The sequence below is a fragment of the Struthio camelus genome, chromosome 3, assembly GCF_040807025.1.
Source record: "Struthio camelus isolate bStrCam1 chromosome 3, bStrCam1.hap1, whole genome shotgun sequence".
Classification (NCBI taxonomy): Eukaryota; Metazoa; Chordata; class Aves; order Struthioniformes; family Struthionidae; genus Struthio; species Struthio camelus.
In genome coordinates, this window is record NC_090944.1 from 61,545,301 (window position 1) to 61,568,894 (window position 23,594).

General features: G+C 41.7%; 1 protein-coding gene across 2 annotated transcripts in view; it reads right to left on the reverse strand.

Annotated features, from left to right (window-relative positions):
• The window catches only part of LAMA4 (laminin subunit alpha 4), a 109,035-nt gene extending 88,410 nt beyond the window's left edge, over positions 1–20,625 (reverse strand). For both annotated transcript variants that reach the window (XM_009682494.2, XM_009682493.2), the window contains exon 1: positions 19,979–20,625. In XM_009682494.2, coding sequence (XP_009680789.2) covers positions 19,979–20,179 — 201 coding nt within the window. In that variant the 5' untranslated portion in view covers positions 20,180–20,625. The remainder of the gene's footprint in view (positions 1–19,978) is intronic.
• Positions 20,626–23,594: the final 2,969 nt, after the last annotated feature.

Genomic DNA, 23,594 nt, shown 5'->3' on the forward strand with positions numbered 1-23,594 from the left:
GCAGTGCTACAAGCGCTATGGAGCCTCTAGTTCTATTCTATTGCTCCAGACCCTTTTAATGGTATGGGTGCAAGATGGGACTGAAGAGGGATAGCAATGCAGATGTACAGGGTATGAGTCTACTCCCACTTATATTCAAGTAGTTCTCCTGATTTCACTGTAGCTGCTTTTGATCTGCACCTGAGTAACTGAGGGCAGAATCAGGTTCCCATTCCTTCCCTGCTGCCAGCAATGGTGCAGCCATGCTATGGTAAGTTTGTTTGCTGTAGGCAAATCTGCTGATTTGCTCTTCCCAAAACAAGAGTGCTGCGCTGGTAATATGCACAGGATATTCTCTGTGGTTACATCTATATTAGCCAACTAGAGAAGGGCAAAGCATGGCTTCAGGCACTAGCTTAATGATGGTTCATTTTCTGTCATGATTTTGCTCTTTGCAAAATTGTGCTCTTCCCAGCAATGCCAAAGCACAGCTCAGAGCATGGCATTTGCTAGGGAATGTTCCCACAAGGCAGGATGTATGGGACTGCTCTTTTCTGGGCAAACATGGAAAAAGTTTAAGCATATGGACCTGAGCTGTGTTAATGCTACTTGACGGAATTTCATAAGAGGTCTTCAGCCTGCTTTATTCAATAATGTAGCCATTAACTCTGTCATCTAATGGTTAGAAAACACGGGAAGTTTCTTTAGCTAGTATTGGAACTTGTGACTTTCCTGTGAATATATAAAAGCACAAAGGGATTCTTTCTTCTGCCCAAAAGCTCCTTTGGATCTCCAGTACTATTTCTTATTTCCAGAGCTTTCTCTTGAATGCTGGGATACAGGGAGAGATGTGGATCCAGGGTTAAACGATCTACATCATTAAGCGATTTCAGCCTTTGTTATTTTCATCACATTCATGCCTGCCAGTGTTGGACCAGAGGTCCCATTGTGCTTGGTCTAGAACAAAAAGAAGGTGCTTGCCTCCAGGAACAGTGTAAAAGGAGAGATAACTGATGCATCTGGGGAACTGAAGCTGAAGAATAGCATTAAAAGCAGCAGCCATGGCATATCAGCTGCCAAGTCACTGATAAGTTTAGTCTCATCTGAAATTCAGTCGTAGCTGCCCAATAGTGTCACGCTCTCTGTTGTTAGGGAGGCAAAAATTTTGCTTCCTTCCAGGTCAGAGAAGGATCCTCAGTGGGCTGCATGATGTTCAGGCAGAGGGGCAAAGCTCAAACACTAGGGTATTACCTAGCAGACTCTCACTTTAAAGGTCAAATCAGTGCAGTAAAAGCAAGTGCAGCCTGGTCACATTTGAATTCTACAAACTCATGGGCTTATGATCATCTTAGAGTTATCTTAATTTACCTACTATCCTAAATCTCCCTAAAAGAATGCAAAGAAAGTTCTATCCTTGGTCATAAACACCTGTATTTAGTGTGGAAGGGTGATTTTAGACTCCAACAGGCAAAAATGAACATTTGTTTTGGTTTCTGGCAAGGAACACACATGTTGATATATCTACAGGCTAGAAAAATGATTGTAGGATAACTTATGGTACCCTAGCCAAGCCATTGTAACTGTTCCTGAGCATGGTCTTAGCCTTTGGCAAATGGAACTGATTTTATTTTAGCCCTCAGTGAAAGAGAGTTAAATCAAGTCTCGTTACCTGTCCTCTGGTTTTGGTCAAGAACATACATGGATAGTTACCATGGCTCAGCTGATAGTATTTTATCTTGACGGTGCAGCAAGATCATTGGACATATAAGTTCAGCCCTAGGTGAAGACCCTTCATGCATCAGAGTTTACCATTTTTCTGCAGTATGAGCTGTAAAGGTGGTAAAAATACTGTCAGAATACATATACTTAAGAGAGTCTTAGTAATGAGAACTATGGGGTTTGATGTGAGAAGCTATCTCTCAATAGAAACATACCTATGGAGAACTGTGACACATATTGTTAATTATTTGCATCTTAATATTTATCACTTGATATAGATTGATCAATAGAACTGCAGGATCCTCAAAGTCTCCCCTGTCCTTTTTCCCTTAACCCCTGAAGAAAGGAAGACAATCTACTTGACCATTATCAAAGCTTGGACTCAGAGCCCAGGGAGAGGAAAACAGAAAAATATTGCTTCTGTGATATAATGAGAAATTACACCATATCAGCCATTGGTACTTGTCAAAGTCAGACACGTGAATAAATAAAGCACAAGTTTTTAATGTGATGATGAAAACAATTGGACAAATTGCTGAGTGGAGCTATGGATTCTTCATTCCTTGATAGCTTCAAATCAAGTTGTATGCTTTTCTGTGAGATATGTTTTAGCCAAACACAACTTTAGGACTCCACATAGTACTAATTCCCTGAAACTTTGTATTGTTATTCCGGAGTGAATAAATAATCTAAACATCCTCCACTGGTATTAAAATCTGTGGGTCTATAGAAGACATTGGTCTACTGGAAGTGCGTGGCATTGCCATGGAGACAACAGCCATCTACTCCTTGGGGTTATTTTCAAACTCAAACCAAACATGTTTGTTTATTTTTTTGTGAGCTGTATTTGGAATTGGCAGTCCCAGTTCTGAGGCCTTTTTGAAGATTGTTTGCTTAGGCCAACTAGAGATAAATAGCCTACTGCCCTTCCTAAAAATAAAAGATATTTTCTTCTTGACTATCCCTCAGTACTTTATGTAATTATTTATTGGAAATAAAAACATTAGACAAACAAGTGCCACCTAGCCTATGCTGAAAAAGCAGTCCTCTCTTGTACATTTGATTCTATTCCAAGTCTCTCTGGCTTCTTTAGAGTAAATAGGACTCTTTTCTGAAGAGATTACTGGTCCTTATCACCTACAATAGGAGCTTCATGTTCAGGAATAGTCAGTTCCCCATCAAGTGCTCGCAGAAAGTATGCCAGCTCTTCAGAGTTCAGCAGGTCCCACCTGGTACATCTATGCCAGCAATGAAGACAGACCCAGGCTGGATCCCAGAGGATCTCCTTGACTCAGGTGCAACGCTGTGCTAACACAGCTGTGGCTGTGCTGGCATAGGGGCATCCTTCGCAGCTGAATGGCAGCAATGTGTATGTAGGAAGCCCAAACCACAGCAAGGTGGGAGTCAGCAGCGTGGAGACATCCACATGGGAAGAAGCCAGCTAGACTCCCTTAGTATGGTCTAACTCCTTTTATGCTAAAATCTCTCTAAAGTAAGTCAGCTGTGCCTCTTGCTCTCTATAGACTATAAAGGGAGGCTGGGCAGGCTACCTCAGATGTAGTCCTCTGTACTGTAGAAGTGTGGACTCCATATGAAATCTGGGAGAGATGAATCATGTCCCATGTCAGGTGTGCTGTGCTGCGTAGAAATGCCCAGATCACAGCTGCTGTGCTGTAAGTATGGCCAAACTGCTGGACATCCTGAAACTTTGGAGGAGTGCAAAGGCTCCTGATGGTCTGTTCGCCCACGCAGTATGTTCAGGTAGAGAAAGTGGACGCATGTAAAGGAAACCTGGACACCTGACAGGCCCGTGCAATTTTGTTTCTACATTTGAGATCACTTGCTTCTGGCCAGTTCACAGTGTGACCATGGGAGATTCCCCTTCATGTGGGTAGAATTTCCTCTGATACTTACAGCTAGATTTCCAAGGGAGTTGTATTAGATTACCCTGCACTAGTGCCACCTTCCCCGGAGAATACTTACGCACTCATGACCCTGCAAGCAAAATCTTTTCAGCCTATCTCTGAGATCTGTTTTTCTCCATTGGGGAGCAGAAGGCATAAATATACACTAATACCTTTGGGCAAAGCTATATTTCTTAGGAAGAGCTTTAAAATACTACTGGATATTTGCTGGCTGAAAACCGATCTCATTGCCACTTTAACTTAGTGGCTTTGGACAACATGGAAAAATATTTAGGAAAGAAGTCTGTAAACAATTATTATTAAGACTTTGTATTGCCATTTGATATACGTGCTGCTCACTGCAAACGCAGTGACTTTAGTTTTAACCCATGCCTGTGAGATACAAGATTATCCCATTTTACAGAGAGCAAAACTGACTTCTGCTATCATGTTAGTGTTGTCATGTTTATTTGTGGCTCCAGCTTGTAATTGAGCAACATAGATAGATGCAACTGGGGAGAAGAGAATTGCTGTGAGTGACTTGAGCAATCTGCAGAGCTGGTGACTGGAATAAAACTCCTCAGACAGCTACACAGCAAAGCTCTAGCAAAGAAAGGAGCATGACCCCATTCTAAGGACACTTTCTAGTTCCCTCCAAAAGGCATACATTTCACTGCCCTAGAAATGCTGCTTTTCCAAGAAAGTGTTAGAATCCATGGACATCTTAGCTTAAAACCAGTTTGGGTAGGCACAAATTGTATAGTTTATCATGCTTGGAAAGCATTAACTAAGTGATAACAAAGCAATCTTCTTTACCTCAGACAGATTCATGAGTCTACCTCTGGTATTTCATTCAGCAAGAAATTACTGACAGCACCCGCATGCTTCCTACATCTGCTCTTCAGTTCAAGGCATAATTGAATCCCAGTCCTTTTAAACACACACTTTTAAAATCCAGGCTCCTAGTTGCAGAATGATGGACGTTTGATTGGTTTTCTTGCTCCCTGGGAGCAGAGTAACAGACATTTCAAATTCCTCAGCCATTTGCCTAGTTCAAAGATACGTTATGCATAAGCACAAGCACAAAGATTTAGTTCTTCTTGAGTCTGCTGAGAAACTTTCTGCAAACAGAAAGAGCTGTAATAACACTGCGCCCCACTGTCCTGATCTTCCTGCCTTCTATGACCTGCAGAAGAAACCCTTCTGCACTTGTTGCCAAAAAGTCAAATCTGGCAGATATACAGTACATGCTGTGTGCAACTGCAGCCCACTGCAGACATGTGCTACTGGTGAGCTAGAGCCCAGCACTCAAGAGCCCTGGGCTTTTCACTGTCTTACACACCTACTGTGGGCATTCAGTGACCACAGGCAAGGTGCTTAGCTGCTGGAGGTTAAATTCTGGCTTGAGCATTCGGCATGCGTTGTTTTTAGGATTATCCAGGAGTGTGGAACCGCAGGGGGCAGGTTTCAAAAGAGTGTGTATATCTGGGGATGGGCAAGGGTTATGTGGGGGAAAGGATATAGCTGTGTTTGCTCTGCAGGATCCTGGTGCTGACTCAGACATGCTGCTTGTTCTTTGGTTCTCGAGTCACTCGATGGCCTCACAAGTTCACAAGAAAACCTATAAACTGCACTTGCTGGGTGGGGTCAGTCGATAGAAAAGCTTGCATGCATTCCCTTCTTGCCAAATGCATAGGCTACATGCATTGGGGCCATCTGGGGTTGAGTTTACCAGACTAATAGGGTGTTTATTAATTAATGCTGTAGTTTGAATAGTCTACATGGACATGCCTTTAAGTTACGAAGATGGAGCTCTGCTTTTAGTATGGGATTACCTTCCACAAAGTTTTGTCCAAAACTCATGTCTTACCTATCCCATACTCTGTCTCTCCATGCAGTATGTGATGGTCTTGTGTACTGTCTCACACCCCAGGCTTTTGAACTTTTCTGCATGAAGAACTCACTGGCGCTAGCTCGCTAGCTCTGGCTTTAAGGCTGGAAACATTTTTGTTCCAAATATCCACTGCAGGGAAGAACTCTAATAAGTGCAATTTGGGATGAGTTTGACTGGTGAAAGTTAGGACCATGCTGTTTTTGGCTATTCCCAGAGGACAGTACATATTTTACAGTAGGTCATGTAAGATATCTGAGCAGTGTGCCTCAGCAGATGATCCGCCTTTCCTATCTGGCTTAGCTTGCCATGAAAGACTATCTTGCCACATTTTATAACTACGAGAAAAGAAATCATTTGAATCCAGTGCCGGATGCTGCCAAACACTCCATATGCTCAAACTCCCAATTTCTGTTTTCCAAAAGTGCAGGACAGTCACTGTTAACAGCATGAAAACCGTGCTTCTAATATTATTTGGCATTGTTTCTCTTCTGCATAACTTCATCCTCTTCTGTTCCACACATGAACACTAGACTGTTCACAAGAGCGCCAAAAATGTGTAATAAAGCAAACGCAGAGCAATGCTTGTAGACTTTTTCCTGCAATAGCTACTATGAGAGAAGCTTGCAGGCTCTGTCTCTCAACAGCTGAAATGACTGAGATTACAGATGACTGTATTTAAACATTTTGATTTTTGTTACTTCTCCCACCAGCCAAAAGGATTTCTACAACTACATCTGACTTGACTAGGCATAGTCAATGTGAACAAAGGATCTGATGGATAGGAATCTTATGTGAAGTGTAAATCTTGGGTTAAAATTTGTCTAATCAAATTCTGTCTGCATTGTTCTGTTTTGTTTTTTTGAGGTAGGAGAGAGAGGTCTCTTTGTATACGAGTATTTGATGACAGTTCTGACATTATGCTAACTGTCATTCATTTTCCTGCTGCTCTTTTCTGATCTGGACTATGAAGCTGTAAATCTTTTGTTCTTCCATTTCTTCTAGCTCTCCTTTCACAAACATTTGGATGAACTGGAATTTGCTAAGGAGAAAAAATAATCATATGGGTAGAGATCTGTGTAGCTTGGAGTTTCCTCAAAAGCTTAGTGAGTACTTGTTACAGTGAGGGTTTTGCTGCAGACAGTATGCTCCCATAGGTCCAGTTATATATAGCAAGGCATTAATTAAATCCATGGCTCTTCAGTTTATATTTATAGCACACATTCACTCCAGATTTCATTTATAGGTTACCTTTTAGTCGTGTCTGTATTACTTGTCTCTGCTGTTGATGACCAGGCTTGAATATCATTTACACTATTACAACAAATGCCAACCAGATGGGGATGATTACTCATTGGCCCATCCTGGGGGAGGCCTCTGTAGTTCTCTTGGGCTGCTTCTATTAATGGCATATCTGCATATTACGCTGACAAGTTTCCAATCTCCATCTACCCCCTATCAGCTCCCACAGTCTTTCTACTGTTGCCTTCTTCTGTGCTCATTCTTGTGTTCTCTCTTCCTCACTCCTGTCCTCTTCTTTGCCTTTTCCATCCACCTGGTTATGGTCACTCATCCACTTCATGATATACCCTTCACCTCTAGTCAGCTAATTTCTTCACAGCAATAGTTTCATTATATTAAGCTTGAAAACAACATAAATAAAAGTATTGCTTCTTACTGAACAGATGAGGAACTCATCATCTTGTCTCTGTGCACTGACGCTTCTGTCCCTAACTATGTTCATAAGGATATTGGGATCCAGGAAAACACATTCTTCTCTCATGCCCTGTGTGACCTTGAGCTCCACTCTTTCCCTCAGTTTCTCCATCTGCAAAATAGTATAATGACCATAGCCCTCTTTTGGAGAAGGCTTCGGTACATCAGGATGGAAGTGCTACATAAAAGCACGTCAATCAATATTGACAATTATTTCAATATTAATACTTATTACTATTTGTGGCCATGTTTTCATGCCATTTTTGAATTATCTTTCCATTCAGTTATATCTCTTTTGCTGGAGCCAGGGAAGTTTTCCTGTTCTTGGACAATGTACACAATGGGCAGATCTGTTGCTTAGGGTTTTACTTTCCTCTGTTGGTGTCTAATCCAGGACAGTACATTCAATGGTCTGCATAACTTCCATTAGCTCTAGTGTTCATGAGATGAAGTCCCTCTGTGCACTGAGTGTGGTCCACAACTGTGACACAAGTCAACAACTTCACGTCTTTTCAGAGAATTCGTCAGAACCACCAGGAATATCCTCATGAGGGCAGACATTTCTGCTAGTCATAATTAGCTCTTTTCAGATGCCTGCAGTGAATACAAAGCTGTTGCCACATCCAAGACTTCCAATCTTTTTAATCCAGTGCTGAGAGCACTTTTTTGGCTTTCAACTAAACCACCAGCTTTTAGAGCCATTTGCTTACTTACACAGCACTGCTTGGCACTGTGCCAACCCCCCCCCCCTTTTTTTTCTCTGCCCTTTCTAAGGAATTGGTCCACACTGTGGTATTTGAGGGCAACTTTATGAGCGACCTGCAAGGCTTTACTGCCAAAGCATGCCAGATATGTGAACAAGATTAATCAAAGAGGGTAGGGAGAAAAAGAAAGAATTAAAAATACACTTCAATGTTAAAATTTCACATGAAAAAGTAAAACTAACTTTGTAGGACAGCATTTAAGATATTTAAGGAAATTTTATTGTCTTCATTTTGTAAGTAGAAGGAAACATGAATATGGAAAAATCTATTTGATACAGTAAATGATTTTGGTTAAAATATCTTTCAGCATTTTCATTCGATTTTGTTAGATACAATGATTAAAACATTTTCCTCTTCTTGAAAAACAAATGAAGACTTGGACCTCTACTAAAGGAACAATTAGCAGTTCCCCATTGTGCTCTGCTGCTTCTGCTGTCAACTTCCCCTTTTAACCTGCCCTATTCATTTCTATTTATTTGCTACATGTGTCTTCTTAGAGCACATACTAGCTAAGGAGGATTTTGCAGTGAGTGCTTCCAACCGCGAAGTTAAAATATATCTAATTTTAAAACGTCCTCGTAACGCCCTTTCTAAGAAAGGTCATACTTCACTTCAAGTTATCATCTGAAGAAATCAATGTATTTAAAAGTCCCAGGTTTTGAGTAGTAGCAAATTCAAGACTCTCTTTGTGCTTGAACCTGTAAATCTCTATGAAATGACATTTCAGTGAGATCTTTGTCTTTCTCTGCACAATGATACACTCAGAATTTAGTAACCTACCAGTCAGCCAGCTAAACTCTGGCGTCAAACTCATTGCAAAGACAGATGCTCTACAGCTAAATTTTTCTGGGCTTTGAAGCCTGACAAGCCTAGAGAATTAAAAGCAAACAAGCTTGCTCACCAGCTTGCCCTTAGGCCTCCAATCTCTATTTATAATTTCTATAAGCCTTCATTACCTCTGTTCTACAGCATCAAATTCTTCTGAACTAGAAAGGTCACAGTCTAACTATTATTACTGGAGAAATTAATTCTGTGTGTGACATCATAGCTAGACAGTTAATTAGCCTCGTTAATAGGACAGTACAGCTGTTAGAGAGCTGTCTGCATGCACAAAGCCACTGCACTATATTTACCATTTCAAGGGCAGAAAACACATGCAAATTAGTCATTGGCAAATACACATTAATTTTAAAATTTATAAACACCTCCATGAGGAACACATTTTTTACCTCAGTCTCCCAATCAATATTCATGATAGATTTTATAATGAGCCCTACACCCTACTGTAGTATATTAAATTACTGTATTGTTCTTTTAAATTTCTGACATTGTTAGCTGTGGAATATTTATTGCTTCCAGTGCTCCACCGATGTTGCAAATTAGGAATTAACCAAAAGTTGGTAAGGAGTTTTGGGCACAAGGGTGGTAATCTTTTTTTATCCACTTACCTTGACAGGTATTTCAGTTCTAATTACATTTAATGAGATTACGAACTAAAACAATTACATGAATTACACAATAACAAGCTTTCTGTTTCTTTTTTTTTCACTTAGCTTGCAAGTGTAAGTTCAAATTCTTTGCTGCTGAAATAGTCATTCAGTGAAAAAAATATTGTTGCATACTCTTATTTTTTTAATTAAATTTTGAGATGAGATACATTCAATGAAAAGTAAAGCCTCCCTGCATGCATTTGCCATTAGCTCTGGACAACTGAACCTAATAATGAGGTTTTCTTGGCAACTGATATTAAATGCTCATTAGAACTCAATTGCTCACTTCTTATGAAGCTCAGAAATCTGGATCTTGAAACATTAAAAAAACTAAAGCAGCGACACTGGTTTTGAATCCATAATCTTGTTCAGTAAATGAACTGTTCCATGAGTGATGAAGCAAATGAAGCCTTGTTTTCTCTTACTAGTGTTTTTCTCTTGTCCACTGTGCACCGATATCAATAACGTTCCTTTCTGTCTGTGTCCCTGGTGATGCCCCAACCTGAGAGAGCAGTGCTGTGGCTGCTCTGGAGCCACACATCATCTGGCTAGCTGACAACTGCTGAGTAAAATACCTAATGGCTGAACTTTGCCTGTTTTTCCAAGCAAGCAAGCAAAACAAAACACTATAAGGTCTCCATCATCTATATATACTGGGGGGCTGAGCTCTCCTCCGAATTTATTGAAAAAATTCTAGTTGCCTTAAAGGAGGCAGGACAAGGTCTTAACTTACTTAAACTCATTTGAAAACATCCGTTGCTGACTTACTCCTGACACTTAGGAATATCTGTGTATGATCTGAGGAGCTATCAACTCATCAGCTACTGCTAAGTTTATTTTTGATAATAGTAAGAAGGGATTATGATGGTGAGGTCTTCCTGAGGTTTGAGACGAAGAGCTTGGAGACTGCTAAGACTAAAATTAGCAGGACTGAAACCAGTTGCTCTGCTTCTAGATAAAATCCTGCTGGGAGGGGAGACACAGAAAAAAAGTTACCTCAGTTTCACTCGGTTGCATAGCAGAGCTATGAGCCAGAGGAAGAAGGAATATGGCTAATTGCACATGGGTAATCCCCAACCAATATGCAAAGGAGGACCTGGGGAATGGGCAAAAATCACAGGGAACACCCCCCCGCCCCAGCCCACTGCAGCTCTAAATTCTGTTGAGTGAGCTCTGCTCGTTCATGCCTCTGTAATAGTGACAGAATAACTATTTCCTGTAAAAAGAAGCAATAGCTGAAAACCAGATAGCTTGATGTAGACCAATGTTCTCTCCTACCGTAACTAAGTAATTGTATTTAATTTTGAAAAATTTCTTGTGCTGAAAACATTTCCAGGCTGTTACCCCTTCCCTAGTCCAAGTGCAAAACAACATGCCATTCAGCAACAGGCCCTGTGATTTAGAGATGGGGTTGGATCCAACATAAACATTTCTCAGCTAGGCATTCTCCATAGAAGTGCATAGTCATTTTTTCCATATACAGTGGGAAAGACAAAGCCTCTGCTTAAAAGGCATTCTTCTCCAAAAAGGGGAAGGTCTAAAAGGTTTTAGCTGTCTGCAGAGCTGGCTAAAGATTAGAGATTAATTCCAGCCTTTACTTTAATATATTTATTACTGCAGCTACTAAGTAAAAATCTTACTGTTACAGATGCCCACTTTTGCACATAGAAATTCTGCATATGGGAAGGTAGCTATCTGATCCTTCTTTTTCAAACAAAATATCAAGCTTATTCAGGGAAAACAATTTACAGGAAAAGGGAAAATAATATTGTTTTGTTTCCTCATTAACCCCTCCACCCAGTCCCCACAAAACATTCACATGAAATGTGGATGCTGAGTCATACTTTGATCACCTGAGTCACCCAGATAAGTGAGATGTAATCAGCTGACAAACTACAGCAACCCAGAGATTTCCAGATAGGAAACCAAAATTTTCAAGGATAACAAATAAAACTGGCATTTAAAGCAGGTATTACTCTGCTCGTGGGGGAGTGTTAAAAACTGAGAGGGTAAATCTGAGGTAGGTCATCATGGGTGACTGAAGTTTCCTTTGATTTCCCTTGTGGAACCCTGCTAGCATTTGTAGTATGTCCTGGTTCAGTTTTGCAGCTCTGTGAAATTTTGGAATCACAGTAGAGACATATAGTGTTCTGCTAGACCAATAGCCTAGGCATTGATTTAAAAGTATCAAACAGAAGCCACAGTTTGAAAAACTAAAGACCAAGCAAAAGAGCTTTCATCAGACTTTTCATCCCAAGGGTGGCCTGTACTGTGGATAAACCAGACAGCTGCTGAAGACAGCTGATTTGAAGTTGCCTTATTTCCAGGCTGTTCTTCCAGCACGGTTTCTCCCTTGATGAGGCCAGTGCTTTGCAAAAGTGTGTGAAGAAAGGGACACAGCTTGGCATAGTTAAATTTGTGCTACAAGCATTATACCCAGGAGTGGTGTCTGACTAGTATATGGAGGCAGGCAGAGGCTGTGCTCTGAAAGGAGAGTGGAAAGGTGTGCTTACATCAGTTAGGGACAGGGATAAGGGATAACCTGTCCCACTTGCTCATTGCCTCTCTGCCCATAGCAGAGAGCACAAGCAGAACTTGTTTCATCATGGATGTGGTCTGATAGTGAGAAAATTAGTTGCTGGCTCAAAGAAGGGGAAGAGTAGATCAAGAGGAAAAAACCTACCAACCTGTTCCCTCATCCCTCACGACGATCCCTCGCTAAAGCCCCTATTTCCAGTTGACTTAAAAGTAATTATCTAGTTGCCTTAGTGATGCTGTAGAGCCTCTGCGGAGAATCCTCTCCATTAACAGGGGAGTGGGGAAGCGCAGAGAATGCCTCCGCAACCCTGCAAGAAGTGGGGCACAGCACACAAATCCCCCCTGACTGCACCACGTCTAGATCCTCAATACCTGCCCGCTTCCCTGTGAACAAATCTGTGCTAGGTACTGGTCCTTCCAAGACCTCCCCAACCCCCTACTGCCCAGGCTGTGCTAGCTTTCAAGCATCCATGTGTGTAGGATTTAAATAGCTCAGGGGGGCTTTTCCATATTTTATGCAGCCTGCTCATTTCTTTTGGTGCTGGGGCAGATTTTCTATGTAAAAATGCTTGTTTACACAGAGTGGTTTGGAGGAAGGGTCCCTGCAGTGAGGAAGGGGAAGCACAGCTCCTCTTCTTTACAGTGCCAGGGACTCATGAATAGCAGGCTCTCTGCAGGCCCTCATCCAGGCTGAGAGATGAAAATCCACAACGGGCCACCCTTGGTCTTATTGGCCTTGTGTTAACCTCGACTGAAAATAAGTCTGTCCATCTCTTGCCACTTGGCATCCTTTCGTGCAAAAATTAACAGGATGCATAGTAAGGTGGTAACATGGTACTACACTGTTTGGAAATGATCTGGTTTGGTTGCTAGTTCTATGTGCTGTTTCCTCCATCTGATGCCAATGGTGAAAGGCCAAGTAAGTTAATTTTGTTTCATTTCTGTTAGGATGACAGAGCTAAGCAATGATTCACAACACTCCAAACTTAGCTAAAATGGCTATTTTTACAGACCATATTGCAAGTTGATGATGCAGATAGATTATTTTTATTCACTAATTATTAAATTATGTTTAAAATTAACATTTTAAGTGTGGCCGGTTCCCCCCATGCTGCCTGGCTTCCATATGCAAAGACTTTTAAAATAACGTTTTAGTCCTGTTTAGAATCATGTAAGCTTGGAATAGTAATTTCTAAAACATTTTTCACAAGCCTATGTTATTCTTGATCTCATATTCGGTATCTTAGTAACTTATGATTGCTGGACTTTTGGCACTGTTTCTTGCTAGTTGGTCTTAAAAAAAACCCCCAAATAGTAGTTCTGGTGGTTCTGAAGTGTTTGTTTTAAGACAATAATCATCTAAAGAATTGCACAATACAGCTGAACAAAGAGGAACAACAAAGATAGACGATATTTATTTCATTTTTACCAATCTCTGCTTACATTGACAAATGTATACTGTATGCATCCTGACTCATAGAACAATTTCTTTGCGTTCATTTAATGACAAAGAATTGGAACTATATTGAAACACGGAACTATAACAGCATTATATACGGTATTATTCAGCAGTTGTTGAATCCTGCACCTGGATGTACAGTCCAAACATCCCTAGCCGATGGTGGCTTCTGAAAATGAACTGGGATCAGATCCAAATTTTCAGGAGGACCAATTAAAATCTAACAACCAAATGTGTCTATATTTTAATATTTGACATCTAAGTCCAGAAGCAAATTCAGTGACTGGCTGCGTATTACTCAGAAACTACACCAATTTTCCACAACTTTTGAACACAAATCGTAGGTATTTGTTATCAGTTTAAATCAGAGCAAGTTCTCTCTCCTTCAGAAAACAATTCTTTTATTGCTTTTCATGCCCCTTAGAAAAACTGGACTTTTAATTCTGTCATTGCTTCCCATGTCATGAATAAAACGGAGCATGAAATGCCTTTTATTGGTTCTCACAGCCCTGAATAAGCTTTGGGGCACTCTGCTGGTGCTTGCCCAAAACTTTGTGGGAACAAGCGACAGTGGAGTTTAACTTGCATTGTTCTGGCGGCTGTGTTGTATGCACCTTCTTGAAATGGAGAACATTTCCCACTATCCGTCTGCTCTGTCCTTTGGTTCCATTCACTTCAGCTTCCTATGATTTAAAAGATTTGGGGTCTGTCAGTGCTTGTCCTAGCAGCTGATTTTCATTAAAAACTTAAGCTGGAATCACAAACATCTGCAGTTAAAACTTTCTCCGCAGTAGCAGACATTTCTCAGAACATAACCTTGTTACACCAGAAAGAAACAGCAGCTAGAAATCCAAATTGCCCGAATCCAAATTATGGGAGTTAACCTAACATAACCTTAAGGCACTGAAATGAATTCATTTAAAGATCTGCTTTTCCAAAGGTGGATGCAATTCCCTTTAGCTTCAAAGAATATGAAGATTTCTGTTAAGCTAAAACCCTTTTGGCTCACACCTCACGATTAGATCTTCTTGCTTCTTTCAGTACTGGTTTGTTTTGAACAGATTAATGCCACAAGTAAGGAAGAAATTGTGCTTTCTCTAAACAGTCTGCAAGACTTTCCATTCCACCTTTTATGGGAGAAGGAGTGAAAGCAATTTGGTGATAGTTTGAGGTCTTTGCTTACAAGAGACTAGGACTTTTGATTGCTCTTAGATATTTAACTAGAGCCATTCTAGAGAGATGAGTTTATTAGGGGGTCTCTGCTAATCAGTGCTTATCACTTTAGCCAACCAGAAAGAAAGCACCTAAAATACCATTATTCCTTTTGAAAAGTTAGATCAGCAGCTACTGGTAGAAGGCAGGTGGGAGCATATGATTGTCAAACATGTCATTTCAGTGTGCAGGCTCCAACAGTTAACTTCTAATGCTTACTGTTTCTTATAGTAAAATGACTAATTTTGCCTCGACTATGATAATTTATTTCCTTTAAAGGATTTCTCTTCTTTTCCTCCCTGCGCTCCCCCTGAGCTAAAAACACTGTTGCTGGAAACAATTTTCCTCTTCCATCCATCCAACAATATCATGCCTTCCTTCACTCTGGGAATTGGCTTCCTGCCTTATCCCAACTATTTCAGTCTTTTCCTAACCCTTAAGGCTATAGATAATCTCATTCTTGCTCTAATTTTTTCTTATCCTTTGTCTTCTTTCTGCTTTAGTTTGCTTCCTTTCCCATCATTTGCTTCATTTCCCAGAGAGCACATTTGAAATGATCTTTTCTTGCTTGGCAAATGTCTTCATAGAATTTCTTCCCTTTCTTCTACTAAACCTTCCTACGCTAATCGATACTGGACTCTCTTTGCTATCTTCTTGAACCTCCTGTGGCCATTTACATCAGAATGAAATGAATTTAGAACAGCTGTCTTCTGGATATATCTATATACATACTCATTTATACTCATTTTTGCCTTGTCCACATTGAAGTAAATGACTACACAATATGAATCACAGGGAATGATTTGTCATATTCTCTATTATTTGAGCTCTTGCCCCATTGTTTATATTCACCTAAGACTTTCCATTCATCTAAAGTTCACAAGGAACTGTGCTCCTACCTGTGAACAATCTTCACCTATACAATTAAAATCATAATATCAGTGGAATTTACAAGCATTGAATGTTGACAGTGGAAGGCTCCAGATCCAAATGGTAATTTATGACCTACCTCTTGTTTTAAAGGCATGTGATTGACAATGGGATATAACTATTCTCAGAACTTAGTTCTAGTTTTCAGTCTTGTCTCTGTGCTCTATCAAAAATAGAAATGTCTCACCACCACCCTTTCCTTCTGTCAAGTTTCTTTCTTTCATGCTAATGCGTGAAACGTGAACCAACACCTGACAAAAGAATTCCAATGACTGCCACTCAGCTTGTTAGCTTTCATGTAAAATTTGGCTGTCAGTTTTAAAACCCCTTTGCTTCCATCTCTGATTATCTTCCTTGTAAAATGTTTACATTTTTCTGTATTTGGAAAAATCAGTCTCTAATGCAATGCTGCCAGTTGCATTTGGGTTACACTGACCAGTTGGATCCAGTGCTTTATGCTCACTTTCCTTCTCCCTCTCACAGTCTCCCCATACACATCGCAATTTCGGTTCTGTAACATCTTCCCTCTATTGCATTTGTGAGCCAAGGAACTTAATCTTTATCTTGAAACAGGATGCAAGCAGTATGGGTACTTCACAGAGTGTTTTTCATATTGATCTGCCTCTTGATCGAGAATCCAACACAACTGGATAATTGCTCAGCGCTTAACTACCTTAAAAGTTAAAATTTGGGAATAACATCTAGTTTAAACTCAGCTTCAATTTCCAGGTGCTGCGTGCATTAGACCTTCATTTGTTAGACTGGGGAGCCTGTTGTTAAAGTTTTGTTGCTTGTGTATGTACTTACACAACATATTCAAAGTTTTTTGCTTAACTTCCCTCTGAGCTAAACAGATTTGAGTTCTGGAATCTATCAGTTATCTTTAAACCCTTAAAACTTTAATCCTTCTCATGATATTTTCTGAATCATTTTCATCAATTTATAAGCATTCTTCTTGAAACACAGACACAGAGCTGGATACATTAGTCCATGATGGCCGTATCAGTGCTCATTTTGAATGTAATGTGACCGTTATTCTGTATGGAATGTAGTCTAATGAATTAAGACATCTACATTTTGTGCCTCAAGCTTTAGTTGATTAATGAAGCAGTCCTGAAGTGAGCACTCAACACAGTCTAAACAGAGGAAGAGGCTTCTGTGAGGGCCTTCAGAGGGAGACCAGTAGGATTTAGAGGCTTTAAAAGCCTAGTGTCTCCACTGACTATACAGGAAATTTAGGCATATACTTGTATATGGAACCTGATTAAGATTGCACATGATGATTAGGCACAATTTATACGCCTAAATTAGGTGGACTGGATCCCATACAAATACTGCTTTACAGCCAGGGCACCAACATACTGGATTACTCTGTATGTTAACCAACAGAGATCCAAGCACTCCTCTTGCAGCAGTCCCCTAGGGCCCTCCTGGAAATGCATTGCGCAGTATGATCCTACGCTTTGATACCAACCACTAAAACAGTTTTTAATCCATATAGAGTGCAATATTAACTTTGTATTCTTCCAAAATGTCCTCTGAGGTCCAACTCAATCCCGTGGTCTGTTCTATGAGTCGGTACAGCATACTAGCATAATACTGAAAATGTAGTTAATACGCTTCTCTCTGCCATAAAGAGACTTTCATTCTAATCCAAAGCACAGGAAAGTGCCACATATACATTAATTCTGAACTTTTGAAACCGCATCTACAAATTCCTCTGAGTTTAGGGTTGCCAAATGTGGGAAAGAAAGAGGAGTGGGAAACTGAGAAATATTCACTAATATGTGTTTGTTTACATCACTTGGGGTCTCCTATTCTTCTATGGGTTCTCATAATATCATACTGTCAATAGGAAGTAAGAAGATCTCACCAGGTATAGCTCAGAAAATCCCACTAACTCTGTTTCAGACCTTTCAGATTTCTGAAGACATTGACTAGAGCAGAATGATGTGTAGGGCAAATACTGTCCCCCATCTGCCCCACATGATGAAAAGTCATGATTTCTAACTGTCCTGATGTGTTCTCTGGCTTTATGGCAGCAAATTTAACTTTGTGGTTGACTGGCACTGCAGTCTACTATGAAGGACTAGGTATAGCGAGTCTGCCGTTCTGCCTCACAAATCTGCTCTCTATATAATTTGGCACCATTCGATGTGACTAACGGCCCCTGTCTGCTTGGGAGAATTATAGGCCTGAGTCAATATTTAGACTAAGGAGCTGAATCAAACAGTGCTGTGTAAGGGAGTTTATACTGCGGTTCACTGTGAGTTGTGCGTTAAGAACTCAAGCTCAGAAAAAGGCTAATTTAAAACTGCTAGGATAAATCCTGTTCCCAGGGCTGAGTGCCAGAGTAGGAGGGCTGTGGGCAAGAGAAACTCTATGAGGGGTGGAGGAAATGTTCCTTCCTCAGGTGAAAGACTGTCAGACTATCACTCTTTGGCCACTACACTAGCCTCTGGACTTACAGTGGCCTTTCTCAGCTCTTGTTACCAACAATATACATGGATCTATGGGTAGCAGGTTCTCAGAGTTGTAGAGCCATCAGCCATATCCCAAAAGAGCATCCTCCTGGGCTTCTTTGGAAATTGCCACTGAGGTGGACCCTGAAGCATGACAGGGACGTGAATCTGTAGGTAGCGGAAGAGCCTGAAATCCTGGCTCCTTCCTCGTGAAACCCTAATATTTGCAGTCAGGGTCCTTGGCATGATTACAGCAGGCAGTATCTAGTCATAATATGGGATCTGAAGGCTGCCCTTGCAGGGTAAACTGTTAGAGCAAACACCAATTAGTGAGTCTATTAGATCAGATTGTGCAAAAGACAGTTTAGGGATGACTAAGGTGGGTGAAAGAGACTAAAATGTTACTCCTCTGAAATGGCCAATAGATCCTACAGCACTTTTCTAAGACAAAGTCTAATGTATTAAAGTGAAGCAATGTGCAATGTGTCTTTGAGACAACTGATACAACACAATCATATCCAGAAAGGCTGTTAATTGCTTATGCTCATTGTCCTGCAAAATCCAGCTACAAAACGCATCTGGCTCTTAAATTAGGCATTTCATTTAGGGACTTTCCATTTTGTAAGCAACAGGTGGCAATCCAGCTTCCCAGGGGCTGATCCCAGGCCAGGGAAGAGACGTAGTCCCACATCATGGAGTCCATCCAAGCCCAGGCCAGCTCCTGAGAGCTTCTACATTAAGCAGAGCAGCGTTTTGGTTCCAGCTTTCTCACACAGGTCATATTTCGCACCAAGTCACTGACAGAGTAGGCAGGCGTTTTCTGAGATTGAGCAGCTGCTTGGAAGCACTACAGTGCAGTGAAGGTCTCTTTTCAGCCCTGTGGTAACCCCAACTGTCTGAGAGGTTTTTCTGTGCAACTCTGTACATTTATTTCCGTGGCTGTTAGTTCTGGTAATTGGAGTAAAGGGGGAGAAATGAGTCTTGTGATATAAGAGAATGGGATCTTGATATTGTCATGGCGACATGGCTATGCTAATCTCACCTCATTTCTGGATGTTATGCTAGAAGAACTATTCTGTCCCTTCCCACGACCTTATGTAACTCAATTTGCCTCCTACTTCACATCTCCCACACATGAGACATTACTGTCTCCCCCTCTCAGTGTATGCTAGAGTAATTTATTGTTTACTCAAGCTGTATTTTTGAATAGTTCATTCCAGATGCAGCCTTGTTAAAATGAGAAGTATCAACCGATCCCAAATCACAGGGATTGCAGGAAAATTTTCCACAGTCAAATCGCTTCTCAGATCTCTCTGCTTTAATTTGTCACTAATCCCAACCTCATACTTTTTGGAAGGCTTAAAATCTCTGCAGGTGTTTTCTCTGAAGGCAGTTTTCTATGCACATTTGATTTACTGTCCTTGCTCCCATCAAAAAAAGGAACTTTAGATTTTGGAGGGAGATGGCATTAAGAGAAAAAAAACACAAACGTCTACAGTACAGTGTTTGCCACCAAGAGAAAGACTCTTCCTGGAAATTTAAGTGAATTAAAATTCCAGGAACTACACAAGGCGAACAGAAAAGTGTTGTGACAATTAACCCTTGTAAAATAGCTCTGTTTGGACAGGCCTGTTTAGTTATGTTGGCAGGAAAGTCAGAGACGTGCTAAGCTAGTCTCACTGTAAAGTACAGCAGCTGTCTGCTCACAGCAGGCAGGGCATGCGTATATTTTGAAGTTTGAACTATATCTTTCTAGTCCTGAAATGCAACGTCTCCAACCCACCCCCCCCGCAAAATCTCTGGTATCACTTTAAGGATCGAAATTTAAGCTAACATTAACCAGATGGGAACTTCAGCACAGACAGATGAAAGCAGAAAAGTGCAGACACTAGAGAGAGAATGGAGTTACTGTACCTCGGCAAAAGACACCCAACTTCCAGTAGCTACTGACTGCTGCTGCCCTCTGATATCAATGGCTTCTTGCACGCTGACCGCTGAGCTACCTTCAATGTCAAAATGAAAAATGCCTCCCTCACTTGAGGCTGTGCTGGAGGAGAAGCAACTCAAAAAGAATAATATAGGAAAAACGAGGGGCCAGGCGGAGATCAAAGCCATTTCCTCCCCTTACATCCAGCAGTGGTCTTCTAGCGTCTTAGTAATTGTTTACCCTCTTCTGCAATCAGCCCCCCTTGGTTTAGTGGTGCCTCAGTTATTTTAACTTTCTTTCAGCGTTCAGTTTCCAGATGTGGCATTTCAAGGCAGTCTAACCAGATCCTTATTTAAAAGAAAAAAAATAAAAAAAAAAGGAAAAGAAGGGAAGAAAAGCGCTTTTGCTGCCTCCCTCGTTCACTCTCTGTGCCTGTGGCTCCTCTTTTTCCCCAGAGGCTCCAGCTCAATAACATACAGATGGGCAGTGCTTAAGCAGAGAGTGTCAAACACAGATTGTATTCCAGGAAAGCACCACTAGCTCCCCAGCCACCTTATCTCCCTCTGTCAGGATACAGACTGACGCTGTGCTCAGGACTCTGGCTTCCTTCACATGTTCACATCATTCCCTTTTTACCTTTGGTGTTGAGACCCTCCCACTTAAACTTTGCCGTTCAGAAAGTGAGGTCACCCTTTCCTCCCCCTGGCCACCCCCCTGCTACTCAGTTTGGACACGATTCGACTACTCCACTTGAAGCATTGACTCTTGTGACTGTTTTTTTAATGTCTCCAGTGCATTCAGTGAAAGACAGAAAGGTGCCAAATGTATTTTAAAAAATGCTAGACAACCCCTTTTTTTTTTTTTATATGGGGGAGGGGAGGCTGTGGGAAGGAGGAAGGGGAGACAGCCTGGCTGTGCCATGGGCTAACAGGGCTAAGTGGTTTCTCTAACATGCTCCTTTCAAATCCTTTCCGTCAAGCCCACCTCTCAGCTTCTTGCCGGCTCGTGAAAAAGAATATCGTTCACTGCAATTTTGGAAAATGACTTCATTACTCAGACCCATGAACTTTTATTTACAAAGAGCATCTTGTATTCCCTTTTCAAGAGATGCTTTGTGAGGCCCTGGTAACAAGGCTCGCAGTATATGAAAGCAAGCTGAATATATTGCCCACAGCTGACCTAATTTTAAGACTGCAATCTCACAAAGACAAAGCAGTAATCTTTCCTAGGTTTTCGGACAAAGTTGAGATATAATTATACTAATGTGCACCATTCCAGCTAAGGGGTCAGCACCCCGTCCTTCATCTGTCCTCTTTTCAGGGGTTTGCAACACCATTGCAGTAATTCACCCCAGGCAGAAATTGGCTTCTCAGGCTTCATTCTGGAAGCTGATTCCTTCTTCCTCCCTCCTCCTCTTCTTATCTGACTGAAAATATTATGAACCAGGGAAGCAATTAGTAGAGAAGTAAGGGTAAAATAGAGCATTTGGGGGATCTGTGAACTTCTGCTCCCCTACACATACAGATTCTGGACCATAAACCCTGTATAAATGACATATGGGGACTATAAAGAAATTAACCCCTGGGAAACTGCATTACGAGTGGACAAGGCCTGTGGAATATGAATTACTGGAATATGTGGGAGACAATTTTTTTGATACATAAAGTGGAAAAATCAGCTAGCAGAGAATCTGCTAGATCTGATCCCAGCCTTTAGGGAAGAGCTGTTGACAAAATGACAGTGGAAGGTAGCCTGGGGAAGAGTTACCTAACGTTCACCAGCCCTTGCATCGGAAGGAGGGAGAAGAGGAAAATCGAATCTACATACTTCTGGCAGGCAGTCTTCAACAAATTCACAAAATTGGGAGGAAAGTGCTCTTGCCTAAAACAAAAAGGAACTGAAGCGAGTAGGTGGTCTGTGGAGAAATGATATGAACTGGAAAGACAAGAAAGACAGGAAGATTTGGCTAAATTTTGAGGTCTTCCTGGACCTGAAGCTTGAGAACGAAACACGCGGGAAGTGAAAACCGAGACTGCTTACTACATCTGAGCGCAGGAGGAACACATGGAGACCAAAGCTGAAGGATAAAGGCAGACAAGGAGATATAATTAGAAGGACAATAGTTGTAAGAGGAAGATTTCGGAGATCCTTGATTCAATATCCAATAAAGAGGGAAAGTGAAAGAGTTTAAGGTGGAGGAAAGCATTAGACAGCTTCTTAAGGATCTTCTTAGCGTTATGAGCTCTAATTTTCCTCGGAAGCCATTAGCTATTATGGTTTTTGCTCTGGAGAACAAGATTTTCAATTCCAGCTACACAAAAACAAGGTGTAACTATTTTTCTACAATTGACTGACTGCAGCTACAATTCTTTCAGGACTGCATTGCAACAAGAAGAAAAGATATCTGTTCAAGTTTTCACAATTTTTGAAGTTATGCTTTATAGAGCGCTACAACATTTTGGGATAGTTTCAGTAAATAAAATTTCAGGATAAAAGACTTTGTATAAATGGCTCCTCTCAAAAGGTAATTTGCCGAGCAAATAAGGTTTCTTTGTGTCTTTCCATTGCCTCGTGAAATGCTGTGGATACAGGTCAGGACTGGAAGTATGTCCAAGAAAGGATCAGTATGTGAGAGGTAGAGGAGATCAATGGTAGGTACTGATCATTGTGTTGAGAGATTCATCGTTTTCTCTTGAATATTTAATTAATTCAGTTAATTCAAGCTAATTGAATTAACTAAACTGTGACAATTTAATTGATTTCTTAAGTCTTTTCATGGCAGGGATGGTGAAGCTGAACAGTGCATGCACGCATCAGCCTGGAGTGGCTTTTAAGAGTTTTTACACGACCGGGCATCACTGACTAGTTGTTTTGGGCGTAAAAGGCAGGGTTTTGCCAGCAGGGCTCTGCAGGGGCACCCTGTCTGGAGGAGGCCGGGAGCTGCCCTGTGCCAGTCAGAGCCGGTTCCAGCCGGTTCCAGCCGGCTCCGCAGGGGAGGCGCCCACCCCCCTCTCCCGGCCATGAGGGGAGCGCCAGGCGCCTGCGGGCAGACACAGCTAGGAAAGGGCAGCGGCCACCCCGGGGGCAGGAGGCACCAGAGGTTGGAGGGGGAGGCCTCTGGGGCTGACCGTGAGGTCACCCGAAAGGAAAGACGTGAGGCGATGCCTCATGGAGGAGGCGCACGGAAGGGGGCATGACTCCGTGCTGGGGAAAGTGCCTCTCAGCGTCTTTGCCGCTGGGTGACCCAACAGTGGGGCAGGGACACCCCGAGGGACCACGGCCATGGGCGACCCCCCCCCCCCAGCAGTAAGAAGCCGGGAGCAGCAGAGGCAAAGTGTCAGGGGCAAGGAGCGTGAGAAAGAAAGCATTACACACCGAGCCCGACCTGCTGCGCTGCCCCTCGGCTGGGTGGAGGGATCGGGTGGGACTGAGCGTAGCGTGCTTGCCGCAGAAGCGAGGGGAGTGGAGGGTAGGAAGCGGGGAGGAGAGGTGTTGGACTGAAGTTGAGCCTGGGGACCAGGGAGGAAAGGTGGTTCCCTAAGTGTATTTGTAATTGTGTGTCTTTTTGTTTCTTCTCCATACCTGAATCGATAATTAAAATGT